The sequence below is a fragment of the Giraffa tippelskirchi genome, chromosome 3 (genome assembly GCF_054371585.1).
Source record: "Giraffa tippelskirchi isolate mGirTip1 chromosome 3, T2T-mGirTip1v1.2.pri, whole genome shotgun sequence".
In the NCBI taxonomy this organism is placed as follows: domain Eukaryota; kingdom Metazoa; phylum Chordata; class Mammalia; order Artiodactyla; family Giraffidae; genus Giraffa; species Giraffa tippelskirchi.
Genome location: NC_137277.1, coordinates 18,515,892 through 18,534,900, shown reverse-complemented (window position 1 = coordinate 18,534,900; position 19,009 = coordinate 18,515,892). Strand labels below are relative to the sequence as shown.

Here is a 19,009-nt window from a genome sequence, read left to right as displayed (position 1 = left end):
GGTAAAAAATCTACCTGCAATGTAGGAGACCCAGGTTCAACCCCTGGGTCGGAAAGATCCCCTGGAGAAGGAAATGGCTACCCCCTCCAGTACTCTTGCCTGGAGAATCCCATGGACAGAGGAGCCTAGCAGGCTACAGTCCATATGCAAATTTAAATTTGATTTTGTATCAAGCATCCCGCTAAACTCTGTTATTTGTAACTAATCTGTAAATTCTCTTGGATATCTCTGAACATAATCATAGCTACAAACAAAAGACAGTTGTCTCTCCCTTTCACCTTATATCTTTGTTTCTACATGTCTGCCTTACTGTCTGTGCTGCTTAAGACTTCGAGCACAATATTTAACAGAAACAATGACAACAGGCATCCTTGTTATGTTTCCCTACCTCAAAAGGAAAGTTTTCAACTTTTCAATAGTAAGTATGATGTCTCCTGTATAGTTTTTGTAGGAATTCCATCTGGTTAAAAAAGGTCTTTTCTTGGTCAGGTGGACAAGACGTTACATCATGAATGAATGATCTATTAAGATGATCACATAATTTTTTCTCTTTAGTCACTTAACATGGTTGACTATATAAACTGATTTTAACATTAAATCAATCTTGCCTTCCTGGGATAACTTAGTTATGGTATATCCTAAATTAGTTCTGTTATTTTAAGATTTGCATCTGTAACCTATGTGCAGGGCAGGAATAGAAACTCAGACATAGAGAACAGACTTATGGACACAGTGCAGGAAGGAGAGGGTGGGACGAGTTGAGGGTAACACTGAAATATATACATTCAGTTCAGTTCAGTCACTCAGTCGTGTTCGACTCTTTGTGACCCCATGGACTGCAGTACGCCAGGCCTCCCTGTTCATCACCAACTCCAGGAGTTTACTCAAACTCATGTCCATTGAGTCGGTGATGCCATCCAACCATCTCATCCTTTGTCGTCCCCTTCTCTTCCTGACTTCAACCTTTCCCAGCATGAGGGTCTTTTCAAATGAGTCAGTTCTTCACATTAGGTGGCCAAAGTACTGGAGTTTCAGCTTCAACATCAGTCCTTCCAATGAACATTCAGGACTGATTTCCTTTAGGATACACATTACCATGTGTAAAACAGATAGCTAATGGGAAGTTGCTATACAGCACAGGGAGCTCAGTCTAGTGCTTTGTGACAAACCAGAGGGGTGTCAGATGGGGTGAGAGGTAGGAGGGAGGTTCAAGAGGGAGGGGACAAATGTATACCTATGGCTGATTCATGGTGATGTACGGTAGAAACCAACCAACACTGTAAAGCAATTATCCTCCAATTAAAAATAAGTTTAAAAAAAGAAAAAAATTTAAAACTGCATTTGTGTTATATGTCATATAATTAACTGTCCTCGTCAGGATTTATCTTCAAGATGCTACTTTCTGTTGTTTTTTATAGTCACTAAGTCATGTCCGACTCTTTTGTAATCCCCATAGGCTACAGCCTGCTAGGCTCCTTCTGTCCATGGGATTTCCCAGACAAGAATACTAGAGTGAGTTGCCATTTCTTTCTCCAGGGGATCTATGGTACTAGTCTCTTTCATTAAATGAGCTAGGATTTTTTTCTTCATTTTCAATTCCCTGGAAGATCAGGAATACCTGCTGTTCAAGGCCGAAGTTATTTCTTTTATGATTTTTGATAGAACTCAGTAGTGAAGTTATTTGGGCTGTATGGAAAGATTTTTCACTACATATTTAACTTATATAATTTATACACATTATAAGATTACCGAGGTTTTTTATTTCTATTCAAGTCTATTTTAGGGAGTTATATATTTTAAGAATTTGTCTACTTAAAACTATCTTTACATTCAAAGCATAGTTATCCATACTATTTTTATCTTTTACTGTCTGCCACATCTGCAATGATATCCTCTCTTTTCATGACTGATATTGGTTTTCTATGTTCTTTTCTTTCTTAATATCACCACAAGTATGTCAAAGAACAAACTTTTGGATCTGTTGTATATTTGTTTTCTGTTTCATTCATTTTTGTTCTTATCATTATCTTCATTACTTCTTTTTTTTAACATTCTTTGGGTTTATTTTGCTAACTTCCCAAGAGAAACGTTTACTTCATTTATTTCTTGCCTTTCTTTTTTTCTAAGGTAAGCATTTAAGGACATGTATTTGCTATAAAATATCATATTGCTTTAGCTTACCTTACAAATTGTGATGTGTAACATCTTTCAGTCCAAAATATCTTGCAATTACTACTGTGATTTCTGCTTCTACTGGCAGGTTAAATAAAAATGTACATCTTAATTTTGAAAGGTTGTAAAAAGCTTTTTAAAAAGCAAATTGTTTTGTGGCTTGATAACTTGATTTTCCAGGTGCCACTAGTGGTAAAGAATCTGCCGGCCAATGCAGGAGACACAAGAGAAGCGGGTTTGATCCCTGGGTCCGGAAGATCCCCTAGAGGAGGAAATAGCACCCCACTCCAGTATTCCTGACTGCAAAATTCCATGAGAGGAGCCTGGAGGGCTACAGTCTGTGGGGCCGCAAAGTGTTGGACATGACTGAGAAACTAGGCACGCACACACACACAAAACTTGATTTCAGTTCTCTGAAATCTGTTCATACTTTATGACACCAAACATGGTAGAAAAATTTTGTTTAAATAAATGTTTAATATATATTTGAAAGTTGCTAAAGTGATTGGACACACAGCTCTATAAAAGCATTAGGTGAAATTTGTTAAATGTGTTGTTCCAATCTTCCAAACATCCTTGCAGATATTTTTTTCCTCTACTTTTATCAATTACTGAGAGATGTATATTAAAATCTCCCATTACTGTGGTAGATTTAACATTTCTACTTGTAGTTCTGTCAGTTTTTGCTTTATACATTTTTTTAAATGGTAGAAGAGGTTTTAAAAAATGAATCCCTTTTCTTTCTGCTCACCTTAAATACCAAGACCAAAATCAGTTTCTATATAATTTTCACTAAATCTGTTTCTTATCTTCAAATTTACCTGTTTCATAGTAGAGATTGAACTTACTCAGTTCAGTTCAGTTCAGTCGCTCAGTCGTGTCTGACTCTCTGCGACCCTACGAATTGCAGCACACCAGGCCTCTCTGTCCATCACCAACTCCCGGAGTCCACCCAAACCCATGTCTATCGAGTCAGTGATGCCATCCAACCATCTCATCCTCTGTCATCCCCTTCTCCTCCTGTCCCCAATCCTACCCAGCATTAGGGTCTTTTCCAATGAGTCAACTCTTCCCATGAGGTGGCCAAAGTATTGGAGTTTCAGCTTCAACATCAGTCCTTCCAATGAACACCCAGGATTGATCTCCTTTAGGATGGACTGGTTGGATCTCCTTGCAGTCCAAGGGACTCTCAAGAGTCTTCTTCAACACCACAGTTCAAAAGCATCAATTCTGCGGTGCTCAGCTTTCTTCACCGTCCAACTCTCATATCCACACATGACCACTGGAAAAACCATAGCCTTGACTAGACGGACTTTTGTTGGCAGAGTAATGTCTCTGCTTTTAAATATGCTATCCAGGTTGGCCATAACCTTCCTTCCAAGGAGTAAGGGTCTTTTAATTTCACGAACTTACTAAAACATCTTAAAAGGCAAGTACCTTGGTCTTTTTTTTCCAAGAGAAAAACAATCAGAAACTTATTACCAGGGCATCATGCATACACATCTGAGTACTCAGTGATGGGTAACTCAAAAGTGGTGGTTAGAACTTGAGCTTATATGCATCTTAACAAAATAACTGTAACTTTTTAGAGAGAAGTGACAAGACAAAGTAAAAGGACTTTGAGTTTCTAGAGCAGCAAATGGGGGAACTAATGGAAGATAACAGTTAGTAAAGGTTTGCTTCCCTGTTGGTGCTAGTGGTAAAGAACCTGCCTGCCAATGCAGGAGACATGAGATGTAGGTTCAGTCCCTGGGTCAGGAAGATTCTCTGGAGGAAGAAATGGCAACATACTCCAGTATCTTTGCCTGGAGAATCCCAAGGACAGAGGAGTCTAGCAGGCTACAGTCCATGGGGTTGCACAGAGTAGGACATGACTGAAGTGACTGAGCACACAGCACGATAAAAGATTTGCTACGTAGATCTCCCTGGTGCCCATCTCTGGGCTGATTAGGGTCTAGAGTTGTCTCTGGTGATTAATTTCTGTCCTCTTGGTAGAGAAGGGAAGGGGGATGCCTTGGTAAGTCATTTTGAAAGCTAACTTATGTTCTAAGCTACAGTTTTCTATCACTATCAGCTTAAAAAGGAAGATACTGACGTTCTCAATTGTTACTCTTTAAACACCTCATCCATTAAAAAAGGCAAAAAAGGTTATCAATTGGTATCAAGCTCTCAAAGGACTCACCAATTCTTACTATTATTACCTAATGTATTCCAGGCATTGTTTTCAAACACTAATGTAATCTCCACAGCAGACATACAAAGTGGTTGTTATTATTATCTCTATAGTTTTTACATAAGCAATAAATAACAGAAACCTGAGGACTAAGGCTAATCAACACCAAATGGCAAACAAATATTGCTGTCAAAGGATTGTTTTCACCAAAATGAATATCTCAGTGTGAAAGCCCCACATGCAAGAATGGTTTCATTTAAGTACCTTGTACTTCTGCCTCAGTTCTTCCGTGTCTTCTTTTTCTACTTCTAGGACACGGCGCCGTTCGGTAGCATCTTCAGCATAATCAAGCTTAACAAAAATAGATACAATTAGTCTTAATTGCCATAGTACTCCCATCTAGCCATAAAAAAGTCATTTACACAACTACAGTAGTATATGAAAATAAAAAACTGTAATTTGCTCAACTACCTCTTGCTTTACTGTCACATCACAGAGAAAAAAACATGCAAAATAGTTCATTAATTCTTTCATGCTGGTGGCTCCCAACAGGCATAGTTGATGCTAACAGACTCTACTTCAATGTTCAATGCCAAAGATTTAGCAGTAAATGGAGTATAATATTTCAAGCAATGGAAAGAAGGTATCACAGATGAGAGCAGTACACAGCTCTATTGCTGTTCAGTCACTAAGTATTGTCCAACTCTTTGCAACCCCAAGAACTGCAGCAAGCCAGGCTTCCTTGTCCTTTACGATCTCCCAGAGTTTGCTCAAATTCATGTCCACTGAGTTGATGATGTCATCCAACCATTTCATCCTCTGTCGCCCCCCTCTCCCTTTGCCCTCAATCTTTCTCAGCATCAGGGTCTTTTCCAGTGAGCTGGCTCTTCACATCAGGTAGCCAAAGTATTGGAGCTTCAGCATCAGTCCTTCCAATGAATATTCAGGGTTGATATCCTTTAGGATTGGTTGGTTTGATCTCTGTGCTGTTCAAGGGACTCTCAAGAGTCCAGCACCACAGTTGGAAAGCATCAATTCTTCAGCGTGTGGCCTTCTTCATGGTCCAACTCTCACATCTGTACATGACTACAGGAAAAACTACAGCTTTGACTATATGAACCTTTGTTGGCAAAGTGATGTCTCTTCTTTTTAATATGCTGTTTAGGTTTGTCATAGCTTTCCTTTCAAGCAGCAAACATCTCTTAACTTCATGGCTGCAGTCACCATCCACTGAAAATAAAATCTGCCACTGTTTCCATTTTCTCCCCGTCTATTTGCCATGAAGTGATGGGACCGGATGCCATGATTTCAGTTTTTTGAATGTGAGTTTCAAGTCAGCTTTTTCACTCTCCTCTTTCACCTTCATCAAGAGGCTCTTTAGCTCCTCTTCGCTTTCTGCCACCAGAGTGGTATCATTTGCATATATGAGGTTGTTGACACAGCTGTGTAGGGATAAAGCTTCTACCACAACAAATATTTTAAGATTTGACCTACGGTGCCTACTGAAATGAGCATAAGGGCCTGGGTTTAAGTCTGATTTTGTCTTGTGGCATAATGCTGGGGCAATCACTCAACTTCTTTATAAAAGGGGCATTATTTGCCACCTACCTACCTCAAAGACAGCACTAAATGAGAATATAAAATAAATTTTTTAATTTTCCCTCAAAAATATTAATATTACACCTGAATTTTGGAATTAATATCCATTTTAAATACCCCATAAAACAAGTCAATCAATGAGATCAATTTACCTCCATTTCCATGCGACCCATGCCCATGACATCATACTTGACGACGATTGGAATGGGATCTGTTCTCCCTGTAACAGGAACATATAATCAAGGTGAGATGTAAGGCTAAGCCAACAGCTCACTTTACACATTGGGTTTGGGTGGTTAGAGATCTTGCCTTGGAGTGCAGAGACCAGAAAGCTACAGTGAACCAAACACAAGCCATTCTCACAGCTTACAACCAAACCTACCTCTCCAGTTTAAGCCCAACTAACCACCTTGGCTGACCTTCCAGTTGGGGATGATTCCAGATTATTAAAGCAAAATTAAATAAGTAATCCAAAGCATTTCTAACCAATGGCACCAGGAAGTTTAAAATCAAAAACACTAGAAATTCCTTTTTAAAAAGACTCCCAAATAACTTTCCATCAAGAATCACTTCACTATTACTGTTCACTGACATTTTCCCACACACACTTTTAAAACTGGTAATAAATATGTCAACTGACATGTTTAAATCAGAAGAGCACAGTTTCAAATATGACACAGGAAAATTCAATAACTGCAACTCAGTGTGTTTAATATTTCTTTGTATTCAAAAGATGCTTTACAATTAAATGAAGAGGTGAAAATAATTAAAAGGAACGCAACAATTAGTTGCCCTGAGGAAAGAATAGTTTTACTTTTAAACTGGTGCTCTAAGGTCCCATTTTTCCCGAGTGGATATAACACTGACTGTGGCAATCAGTAAGCTGTGAAAAGGACTAGTTGCGAAGAAAATTGACTTTAAACTAATTGATCTATGCTGGAGATTTTTAAAAATGTATATTTAATCCACTCATAACCAGCCAAACAAAGCAAAATGGGGCAGACAAGCACTTTACTACCACAGCTGTTTTACATCACAACTTGCGCTGTTTATTGTGATGTAAGCCCACTGAAAAGAGGACTTACCTTATCCGTTGTATACCTTTAGTGAAAAAACACAATGTTTACTTCCCTCATCATTTCACTCAGGCTGGTGTAAACAACTGTTTTTTTATTTTTGTTTTGGTTATACACACATATATATTATACCTTTGGGCTAAAAGTTGAGTTTTGTCAGGCTAAATCTGAGATATTACCAAAACTGAATTTGGGGGGTAAAAAAAAGCAATAAATGCCACGCCCATGACTAGGATTAGTCCCACAGGGGAAAAAAACTGTTTCCAAAGTGACCAGCAACCACTTGAATCTAGTTGCTCTGTATTTGTGGGATTGATTTTTATTTCAAAAAGAAATGAAAAACAAATTCAGAAGTTTAATTACTTATCACCAATCTCCCATTATTGCTTTTAAACAATAAGAAGCTAATCAAGAAAAATTATCACATGAAAAACAATTTAATAAAGAACATCTCACACCAGAAAAGAGAACAAAGTTGTAAAACACAGCCTTATTTTAGATACTATCAAAAGCTGCCAGTTAAACAAAATAAAAATGTGTTACTACCTTATGCCCAATGGTATAATAAATAAGCAGTGACTGCAATCTTTAGCAAAAGGACCAAATTAAGACAGGTTATAAAAATGACTTCCTAGGTGCAATATCACTTTCATAACGTCTCAATCAGGGATTTACTGGTAAAAACAAACGGTCCAATGAAAGAATTGAAAAGAAATGTCAAAGTTATTTTTTTTGTTTTGATATCTTTTTTGATCTGTCAGAATTTGCTTTGTTAAGAATCAAGAAAATTTTGGTAGAAATTCACTACCTCTGTAAACCCCTGTTATAAACTCTGCATTAGTACTTTTGCCTTCTAAGGCAGTCAAAGTTTGTTTTAACTTATTTATAAATTGCAGTAGCAAGTGCTAGTGCCCATTATATTGTGGGGAAATCAAGTTTTTACAGTATTAGAATTTAATGTTTTAACTGATTTTTTTTTTTTTTGGCAATTCTAACACAAACAGATACATCCCTTCTTAACATTACCCTTTAATGAACAAGGATCAGACAAGTTGCATAAGGAAAGGAAAGGAAAATGAAAAAGACCAAGCAGAAGGATGAAGGCTACAACAGAGAAAGTAAGCCTAACATATTGGTGCACTGATGACAAAGGAGTAATTCAGTCTGAAAATAAAAAATTACCACTGCTAAGTTTACCATCACCACAACAAGTCCAGGATCATAATGCTGTAAAAAAGAAACACCATTTGTTAGGCAGAAACCATTAGGGTAGGAAACAGGCCTTCTAGCAGGCAGACAGGATGGGGTAAAGTAACAAACTGGGCTTTGTCCCTCCCCCAATTTCAGCTGGGGATGCAGGAAGGACACTTTGTGCTACCACAGTTGTTTTCATACTGGTTGGATCAGGGTGTGAGATTTTTGTACTGCTACTTGAGACCATGAACAACCTCTTCTACAACAATGCAGGGGCTGGGGGGAAGGTGGGAGAAAGTGAGAGAACTATCTCTCGCTTCCAGTCTCTCATTTAACTACTCATTCTGGTTAAATCAGTACGCAAGGCCCAAGGTGGGACTTGTTCCTTAAGGAAATAACACCAAAGACAGATCATCGAGTGATTATCAAGTCACTGGCTGCACTAAAAGAACTCTAAGAGGACTGTCTCGTGGAGGGGATCATCAAGACCTCACTATAATAAATAAAAGGTCTGGAAAATAACCTTAGATTTTCAGTGCTTGGAAAACATGCACATTTGAGTTCTGTTATGAATGAACAAAACTTTTGAGATAGACTTCCTTAGAACTTTGTTTCCTTTTAATGAAGTCTTCCCAAGCCCACCAACATCTTTCTTTCTGCACACAATAAAGCCAAACTTTGAAGAACACCAGGAACTCCAGAGAAATTGGCATCAAAAGGTCTGTCACATTTACAATTAGTCCACTCAGAGAAAACAGTCTGGCTTTAAAAACAATCTGAAGGTAACAATGCTGCCTCTGCCAAGTAGTCATTTTTTTCCATTATCAGAGGTTCCAGACCAAGGAAAAATCCCGTTGGGAAAAGACACTGAAGAATACACACATGAAGACGCTGCAGTATTTTAAAAAAAAAACCAACGCTCCTTTATTCATCTGTGATCAATCCTATCATAAAGAACACTATACTGTGGAATACCTGAGTAACAACCTATAGTGATGACTTTTCAATGGTAAATAGCAAAAGAACGTTTGCTAATATAATAATCCCCTAGAAAACTCAACTTTTTAATATAAATAGAACTCAATCCAGTTTCTCTTATTTCTTGGTTTCTCTTAACAGGGACAAGTATTTCTTAAAATTCATTAAAATAAGAACATTTTGTTGTTTATTTCATTTCAAAGGAGGCAACTTCAACCAGAACACTAAATACTTTCCTTAGAAGAAACTGTCCTCCTCAGCCAAAGATCTATATATAGATACTCTGACTGTGATCTAGCTGACTGGACAAGGGTGGGAAAAAAAACACTACTCATAGAAAATTCCACTATCAATGTATTCATGTGAGGGGAAAAAACTGATATTCATATTTTCTAAATAAAAACTGTAAATATATATATATATATACAAGTATTGAATCATTATGCTGTACACCTGAAACCAAAATAGTATTCTGTATCAACTGCACCTCAATAAAACTTTCTTTAAAGAGATGGAAAAAACTTTTAATGAGATTTCATTGACCAACTGGTACTGTACACTCTATATTTTAGAAGGTAGGCTTACTTCTACAATGACACATGTGCTAAAATACTCATGTACGCATCTCTTGCTAAAATGTAAAGGTATTATAACTTATCTTAACTGAAGAGAGGATAAGGCCAAATATGAAAATTCACTGATTGCTTATAGCCATAGTTTCTGAGAATGAGCCCTTCCATTTATCAGTTTTGATTCTGAAACACTTAGGATACTCCAATCTACAAAACTAGCCCAAAGAACTGGACTATAGAGAAATTACTTAAAAAAAACCACAAAACTAAACACTATTTTTAAACAAACTGCAGGAGAAGAACTGGGGAGAAAATATTAAAGAACAACCATAATCTGGTAAACAGCACATTTCAGAAACAGAAGACACATAACTTCTCCACAGAAACAAATTAGAGATGAAGAAGCTTCCAAAGTGATTAAAACAGTTGTTGTATAGTCAGCAGATAACACCACAATTTACCTCTGCTGCCTGTTCTTTTGCTGAGATTCATCCAACAACAAATAATTATTGAGTTGCTTCTACATATCAAGCACTACTGGAAGGCTTTGGGCATATTTTTATGACAGTAATTAAAACAAAGTCCTATAGCCCATGAATTATCTATAATTTAGCAAAATAATCTTATGAATTTAAACTTCTGGCATGAGGGAGTAGAAAATAACATTTGTGGAGCCAATGCATGTATAGTTCAAAAAGCTTTAAAACGTCTAACGTCTTTCAAAGAAGTCTAAAATTGTTTTTAAAGACTGACCCTAATAAGGCAGAAGTAAATATAAAAGCCATCAAAAAGTCACAAATTCTACTTCCAAAAGGCCACTAAATTGATAAAAGCCAAGAATCTGACCAGACATCTTAAATTTATTTCTTACTTTAAGTGACTTAAATATATATGTGAAAATCAAGAATACAAAATTAGGATGGTGACTATTCTCTGATTTGTAAAACTACTCAAAATAAGACTCTATAGTAAGCTATGTTAGTGTGTTTAAATATAATTTCATTCATTTAAAAAAAAGTGATTACATACAACTTTCAGAAATACTTCCTGGGTAAAAAGTGGTATATGTATTTCCAAACCAAAGCTTTACTTCTGCAAATTTCTCCTTAAAATAACAGTCTTCAGTAGCATAAAAATAATGATCACTTTCAGCATCATTCAGATATCTTTTTCTTAGTAAATATCAAGTATGTTAATTATACCCTATGGCTTTTAAGTTGTTGGGTTTTTTAAAAAGAATTCCTACTCAAAATAGAATCCAAATTCTCTAGTGCTACAAAAACTAACTATATTCTTGCCACAGACTGTTTAATGAACTATACAACAACCAGGTTATTTTGATTTTCAGGCACAGGTGTTTTTTTTTTTTTAAGGGCACAGAAGTTTAAAAAACTGTGACCTAAAAATCCCTCCATCTTCCCAAAGAATCAGAGCTACTTTCCAGCACAAAACAGTTCAATTTTAATCATGTAATCTAATATATTAAGAAAAGGTTAGTTTTGTTTTGTTTTTCCTGGTTAAGCATACATATATTTATTTCATTGTTTTATCAGCTGACAGGGCCTCAAAACAATCCCCTGGTGGCTCAGTGGTAAAGAATCTGCCTGCCAACGCAGGAGACGTAGGTTTGATCCTTAGGTCAGGAATATCCTCTGGAGAAGGAAATGGCAAACCACTCCAGTATTCTTGCCTGGTAAATCCCATGGACAGAGAAGCTTGGCAGGCTACAGTCCATGGGGTCACAAAAGAGTCAGACACAATTTAGTGGCTAAACAACAATGTAGATAGTATAGTAATAGTATTGTAATAATCCAACAATCCAATGTTTTCTTAGAGTTGTATTCACTTACTATTAAGTTATTCCATAACTACACTGAGAATTGCTTAATATTCCAAGATCACTCTTAAACCCCAAAATGTTTTCCAGCTCCATTTAAACTGCTCTTCCTTAACCCTACACCTCAAACCCTCCTCAACTCACCTTTATTTTCCTTCTATATTTTTCTAGGTAGTCCCTAAAAAGGTGGCTACAAAATCTCAGTTCTCTAGTAAGAGGTAACTTCTAAACACTTGTGTCACTCTGGACAACTAGCACGTGAGTCTCTGCAGCCTCTCCAGAAAGATGGAGACATCATCTCCACTTTCAGGACTGGCATGTAGATCAAAACAGACAACAAATAAAAGATGCTTTGTAAACCCTAACATTTCACTATGATGCTGCTAAACTCTAACACTGTTGTCTTAAGGCCTCAGAAAATTAAAAAATCAATTTGTTCTTTCACTTCCAAAACTGGCATTTTAAAATACCTTAAAATTAAAGATACTCTAAGAAGCTGTGATAGATTAATGTTCTACCAACAACTTGGTGATAATGAAACAGTCCCATTTACTGAAGGAGAAAATTATCATTTCCCCTAAATCCTTCCCATCTTATCATTCCATTAACAAGAATGATCACTGAGTTTGAAAAGGTTACACAAATATTAAATCTAAGCCAAAAGAATGAAGTATACTTTAGCAAGACTTTCTCCAAATTAAAACAGATCACCTAAGAAATTTATCAGGTACATTTACCAGGTACAAGCGATTTTCTTAGGTACAAATCACCTAAGAAAATTAATTAAGCCTAAACAAAACAGAAAAACTTAAACACTGTCAAAATGCTTACTATTTTACTATTACTGTCACCTGAGAAATACACTAACACCTATGTATGTGTACTGAATAGTAAGTTATTAATCCACTGTATGCCAAATTTGTAATAGATGAAGTCCACACAGAATGTGGAAGTAAATTCAGAAAGTCAAATAGATTGAAATTACTGAAAAATCTCCCTTATTTCCTCTAGAGTCTCATCTAAGAAGCCCAGAGATTCTAGGTTACCCATAGAAATTTTCTTTTCCAGTTCTAAAGTCTATGATTCCATAAACTTTGAAGGCATTTTTGTCTCCTCTTAGTTTTGACTTTTCAAATATTGGCTAACCAGTGAAATTTTATATTTTCAACTGTTTCCACCTGACTGGACCACTCTAATTACAATGAAATCATGATGATTATATACTAATTTTATATATTGGTATATTTTAGACACTAATTTTATATTTATATTGCTAATTTTAAGTTTCTTGGACATGCCACTCTCGTAAGAAGTATGAGAAACCAGTTTCCATGCAAACCAGTTTCATTTTAATCATGCAAACTAATCTAGGGCAAGAAGTCCATAAATAATAACGTAGGCAACAGTGTGAATCAGGGTAAAGATAAGATTATAAGAAAAATAAATAGCATTATACTAAATCAGACTAAAAATCACTACTCTATTTTGGATGAGCAAAAGAACCAACTGTCTACCCCTACTTGCCACAGTGAAGGTTAACATTCTCAGAAGCTTATTTTATTCATATGATCTAAAGCAAATTACTCGGGGAACTTATTTAAAATGTAATTTCCTGAACCCCACCACAGACCTGATCAGTTGTACTGGTTGGGAATCTATATTTTTAACAAGCACCCAAAGTGATTCTGCTGCTCACTAAAGCTTGAGAATCACCAGTCTAATGGTAAAAGTACTAGAGTAGAGGTCAGAAGATTTATGTTATAAACACAGCTACTATCCTCAGCAGTTTGACCATGGATAAACACTTAAGTTTCTCAATCTATTTAAAGTGGCATTATCTCCCACCCTACTATTGGAGAGGAAAATGCTCTAAGATACAGATATAAAGCTTATATGCCATCATGTTTATTTAATTTCTCAGACAATTCCGAAATCTTTTAAAGATTTCAGTATGCTGAGGAAAGGTCACACCACTTATTGGTTGCATAGCTTGAATTTAAACCCAGGTCAAATTTCAAATGAGGTCATAAAGTAGTAACCTGTGAATCAAATATAGGCCTTGCATATGTTTGTTTATCTCAGATTATTTTAAACTTTGAGCCAACATTTATCAATTACTAAGTTTCACCAGAATATCTGGATTTCTGGTTTTGTTTTTTAAATTCAGGTCTGGCAACACACAAGACTATATTCCTACACAGTAACAATAAGCAGGAGCTAGCTGAGTGGCGGTTATTCCTCTCCAGGCATGGCACAACTCACACTACTTCCTACTGCCTCAAGTTCAGTGGGCTTCAACTGTATATGTTACCACCTGGTCCCACCAGGCATCGGAGCTTCCAAGTCCTACTCCTAAGACTGTCCTCGGCTCTCTCCTTCTAAGCTCCAGCTAGATTGTCTCTGTAACTCATTTGGTTACAGAGTTATCTACGTCACAGATTTCAAAAGACTCAGTAAGACAGAAAAGGCTGAATTTAGAACTAATAAACCACATTTATACATGTAAGATATTATTTTGTTCCCTTTTCTAAATGTACAATCCATTACTTGAAATTTTGGTAGCCATTTTTAATAAATATTTTCGGTATTAGCTTTCTTCTTTATCAAAATATATTTCTCACAAAACATACTTTTAAACTTTGTGTTCTTATGTTTATATTTGGTCTACTTTTAAATACCAGTGCTTCTTATGGAAGAATGTGATGATTCCACGTATCAACTAACAAGTATAGTTGGGTAGGTGCTAATACAGTTGTTTGCCTCCTTATTCTCACAATGAGATCTTTCACTTATTAAATCATTCAAGAAATAACTTAAAATTCTTTTTTTTTCCAAGAACTAACTTAAAATTCTAAGTTACGTTTTTCAATTCTCTATTAATCCCCCACTGTACCTTTAATTTCACAATTATAGACTTATACTGCACTACATTTATTTGGTACACTTGTGTCTACATTAGACAAACTTTTGGGGACAAGAGCTACATCTTATTCATTCCTTAACTCTTAAGACTTAGTACAGATCTGGCACATTCTACAGTTCAGTAACTGTATGCAGAATAAAAAAAAAACATATTGAAAAGCAACAACAGAAAACACATAAATGCCTAGTATTATCAATTTAGGAGTTTGTAGTCTAATGAGAGTTAAGAGGCACATAAATACAAATTATTCAAGGTAGACTGTTAAAAATACCACAAGAGAAATATAAAGTATAAGAAAAAAATAAAGGAGGAAATTATAGTATGAGACAAGAAATTACAGTATTCTCTTTACCACTGGAGATCAATTATCTATCACTCCTAAAAATGTGGCCAAGGTTCTTACTACTCAATCTAGCCTCAAGTTTCCAGTGAATTTACACAAATTTATATTTATCATGAAGAACATAAATGACCACTTCAAGTGCTCTAAGAAAAAATATCACACTCAAAGCTACCTACATTTTTTTCAACCAGAGTTAACTATTGCACATTTCAATTATGCAGTACTTTATTTCTCACCACCATCACATTTCTCCAGAAGACAGAAGTAAGCCACCACACAGCATTTAAGTACATTATAGATAGCATACTGATTAAAAGCATAGGTTTTTGGCAACATGATTCTACTACTTATGTGCTGTAAGATTTTGGGCAAAGAGTTGCTTAAAATGTCAATCTCATCTGTAAAAAAGGAGTAACTACCCCAGAGAGGACTTAAACTAGACTATACATGTGCAAACACTTTGTAAACACTTAAATGCTAGCTATTATAAAGCATTAACACTAAACCCAGTGAACATAGGCTTGCTAGCAAGACACATGCATGAATCAACTGTATATTATGCTTCCTAGTTGATTTATCCTCCTTCATAACTACACTTTCCTTTCCAGTTCCACTGCTATCACTTTATTCTATGCCCTTATCAACTCACACCTAGACAACTTTCTAAATGGTTTTACATCTTCACCTTCAGTCATACTTTGGCTAGATTCGTACTTAACGTCTACCACCAATGTGCTAATTGGTATAATGGAAAGAACAATAGATCACAAATCAAGAGAACTAGGGACTGTGTTCCAACATTCTGGAACCCTAAACCTACATTTCTTCATCCGTAAAATGAATTTGATTAAATTAGCTTTAATATTTCTATCTGCTAGACAAATCTATACCTCTCTTCTAATCAAAAACCACCTTTGGTTTACAAAATAAAGTTCCAAATTGGAGCAGCCTTCTACATTCAATGTGGTAGTTAGTTAGCAGCATGGGTTTTGGAGTCAGAAAGGCCAAGGTTTGAATTTTGATATTGTCATTTACTGATGGTTTATTCTTGAGCAACTTGTTCAACTTCTTTAAGCCTCAGTTTCCTCCTCTGCAAAGCTGGAATAACATAGTCTTGCTTTAAGAATTAAATGTGTCAGATAGACAGACAATGGGAGAAGCTGCTATATGGGGACAGGGAACTCAACCCAGTGCTCTGTGACAAACTAGAGGGGTGGGAAGAGGTAGGAAGTGGAAGGAGATTCAGGAGGGAAGGGACATACGTGTACTTGTGGCTGATTCATGCTGTTGTATGGCAGAAGCCAACATAACATTGTAAAGCAATTATCCTCCAATTAAAAATTTTTTAAAAAAGAATTAAATGAATTATTAGTTAAGATAATATTAGATTTGTGCCTATCTGAACCAATTTACTATTACTGCTTTCTAGTTATGGTTTCTCAACTGCTCTTGGACACCCAGAACCCTGCTTCAACCAGATAAATTGTGGTTTTTTCCATCCTTTCTTTAATATATTAAAGTTCATCATTGTAAAAATAATGTATTTTGATAAGTTCTTCTGCTTTTAAAATGTGACATTCACTGCCGAATGGACATTTTTTGCTCTAGCCAGCCATACCTACTCTTTGCCAACTGTAATCACCTTGTATACATCAGTATCTCTTTCTTTGGTAATACCTATTCCTCCCTCCTTAAGACTTCATTGTGAGGTCTTCCCTAGTCATTTATCCTTACAGAGTTTACTCTTAAGGTTTCTTCCACTTATCTCCTAAAATAAATGGCAAACTTATGAGAGTAAGGGTAGTATCTCACAATGTCATGTGTACTCTTTATTATGGTCTCTTGAACATGTAAGTATTTAATAAAAGTGCAACTATTTTAATGCAATTCTTCACCAGTGAGTGCTTCTTTTAAAGTAATCTATCTTGATAATGTCCAAACTGCTTCTATAACTGGTCTACTCTTTTCTTAGTAAAAAAGTATCTGATCTAAATTTAGAAAAATTTGCTACTTCCTTTCTAATTATCTTGCATGAACTTGATATATATTTAATGTCTTTTGATTAAATAACACCTTAACATATATTTAATGTCTGTCTTTAAATGCAACAATCTCTATACTGAGAAACAAGTAGTCTATACAGCATCTGAGTTCACCATTTCCCCTTCTCATCTCCCCCAATCCCTTTTCATTTCTACTCTACCCTAAAATCTAGACCTTTTACTACAGTCAATTCTGACTAATTCTGTTTACTAACTGGATTCAACTCATTTGTTTATAGTAACTAAATTCCATTAAGATAGTCAGAGGTTATATATAACCTGTATCTTACTAAATTTGATACCTGAATTACTAAAATTATGCTTACCTTTGGAAATGCATAAAGACTGCACAGCTCATTTAATTACCAAGGAACAAAGATCATTATAGCTACCAGGCTCCTTCAGCTAGACCAGCAACAAGTATAACTAAGCCTTTCTGACAATCCATACTGACATGCAGAAGGTTCAGATTCTAGATTTGGCACATAATCCATGAAAACAAATTTCAAAGGGAAACTAAGGAAGAAGGACAAGGCCTCAGCTTTTTACAAATATCCTATCCAGAACATTTATCTATGTCATCATAGTATTAAAGAAGACCTATTTTTCCCCAGCCAAAGAATGATTTTTTTTTTTAGAAGTTAGTGTGGTTTTAAAAATCAACATTCTAACTTAACAATAAAGTCCAAATTTTAACACTACATATTTCTATTGTATGGAATTCAAATCTAGTTTTTCTTTAGTCATAAAATGTATTAATACAAGCACTGTTGGGGCTGGGCTAATGCAGAGTTTACCCAACTATATTTACCATTTGTTTGCTAACTGAAACTAGAGTGGGAGGAAGGATACATACATAAAACCAAAGAAACACTAAAGAAACCAACTCGACTCTGCTTGGATTCTGTCTACTCTGAGTCTTTTTCAAAACAATTCTTTTCTTTCTACATTTTTTAGTAGTAATAGTATATCATATAAAATTTTAAAAGGATACAGTAAAAAGCAACTCACTTTCCCTTCACAGTCTGCCTTAATGATTTTTCTCTGCAGTCAAGCAAATAAGAAACAAATATATGCACAAACCCCACAGAATGTACCCTTTTAATGTTTCACAGTGAAATGCTTTAGTTCATCTTTCTTGACACATTTTCCAGCCAATGGATTTCATACAATAAAATTTTTATGCTTCAATCTCAAAAATCGAATTCAACATTTTTAAGAAAAAGATATGTGAGAAGCCTGGAGATACAATACATTTCATATACAACTTGTAGGACTTTGGGAAAGCTGCTTAAGTATCAACAAAAGCTATGGACATGTTACAACAGAGAAAGCAACTGTTAAGAACCATAGTAATTATTTGGTAATCAGGAAGAAATGTATACTTTATATCTTAATTTTTTTTAAAAAAATCAATAAACAGGCAGCTATGTTTTAGAAGCTGGTTAGCAGCTGGGTTGATGTGTATTTCACTTAAAATACTGGAAAATAGAAGCACACTGTTTCATGTGCCACTAAGAAATTTTAAAAGCTGCCATTATAACTTTAATACCATTAATAAGGTACATCTGATTTTACCTTTATTAAAATATGAAAAAATGTCTTAGGATCAAGGAAATATGGTAGACTATTTCTTATCTTTTATCACAGTGGTATAATGAATAACTTCAATCATACATTATTTTGTGCATTTCATGAATAAGTTAAAGATAGAAACAGAATTGTTGGATCTAAGGATACATGCATTTTAATCTTTAAGTAATTCAAATTGTTCTCTATAGTGGTTTTATCAATTTACAGTCTCACTGTCTACAATATAAAAACCTATTCTCCCCAAATCTGACCAGGCTAGTCTTTTTCAAAGCCTTTTCCAAGCCAACAAGTAAAAAATGATATCTCATAGTTTAATATGCATTATCTCTAATATGAGAAGAAATGAGAATATTTCATATGCCTAAAGGTCATCTGCAATACTTTTCTATAAACAGCGTTCATAGCATTTCCCCCTTTCTATTTAGGTTACAAGTATTTCACATACCGATAAATACATAGAGAAATCTGTCCTCTGTCTACAATGAGATATTACAGATATTTCCCCCA

The 19,009-nt window shown here is 35.4% G+C and overlaps 1 protein-coding gene across 11 annotated transcripts in view; it reads right to left on the bottom strand.

Annotated features, from left to right (window-relative positions):
* The window catches only part of GPATCH8 (G-patch domain containing 8), a 91,424-nt gene that overhangs the window by 38,191 nt on the left and 34,224 nt on the right, over positions 1 to 19,009 (bottom strand). For 6 of the 11 annotated variants that reach the window (XM_081577167.1, XM_081577164.1, XM_081577168.1 and 3 more), the window contains 2 exons: positions 6,097 to 6,164; positions 4,610 to 4,696 (listed from right to left, as the gene is read on the bottom strand). In XM_081577167.1, the coding sequence (XP_081433293.1) occupies positions 4,610 to 4,696; positions 6,097 to 6,123 (114 nt within the window). In that variant the 5' untranslated portion in view covers positions 6,124 to 6,164. Of the gene's footprint in view, positions 1 to 4,609; positions 4,697 to 6,096; positions 6,165 to 8,202; positions 8,248 to 19,009 lie in introns of all 11 variants that reach the window. The other 5 variants (XM_081577166.1, XM_081577170.1, XM_081577171.1 and 2 more) reach the window with 1 other exon arrangement.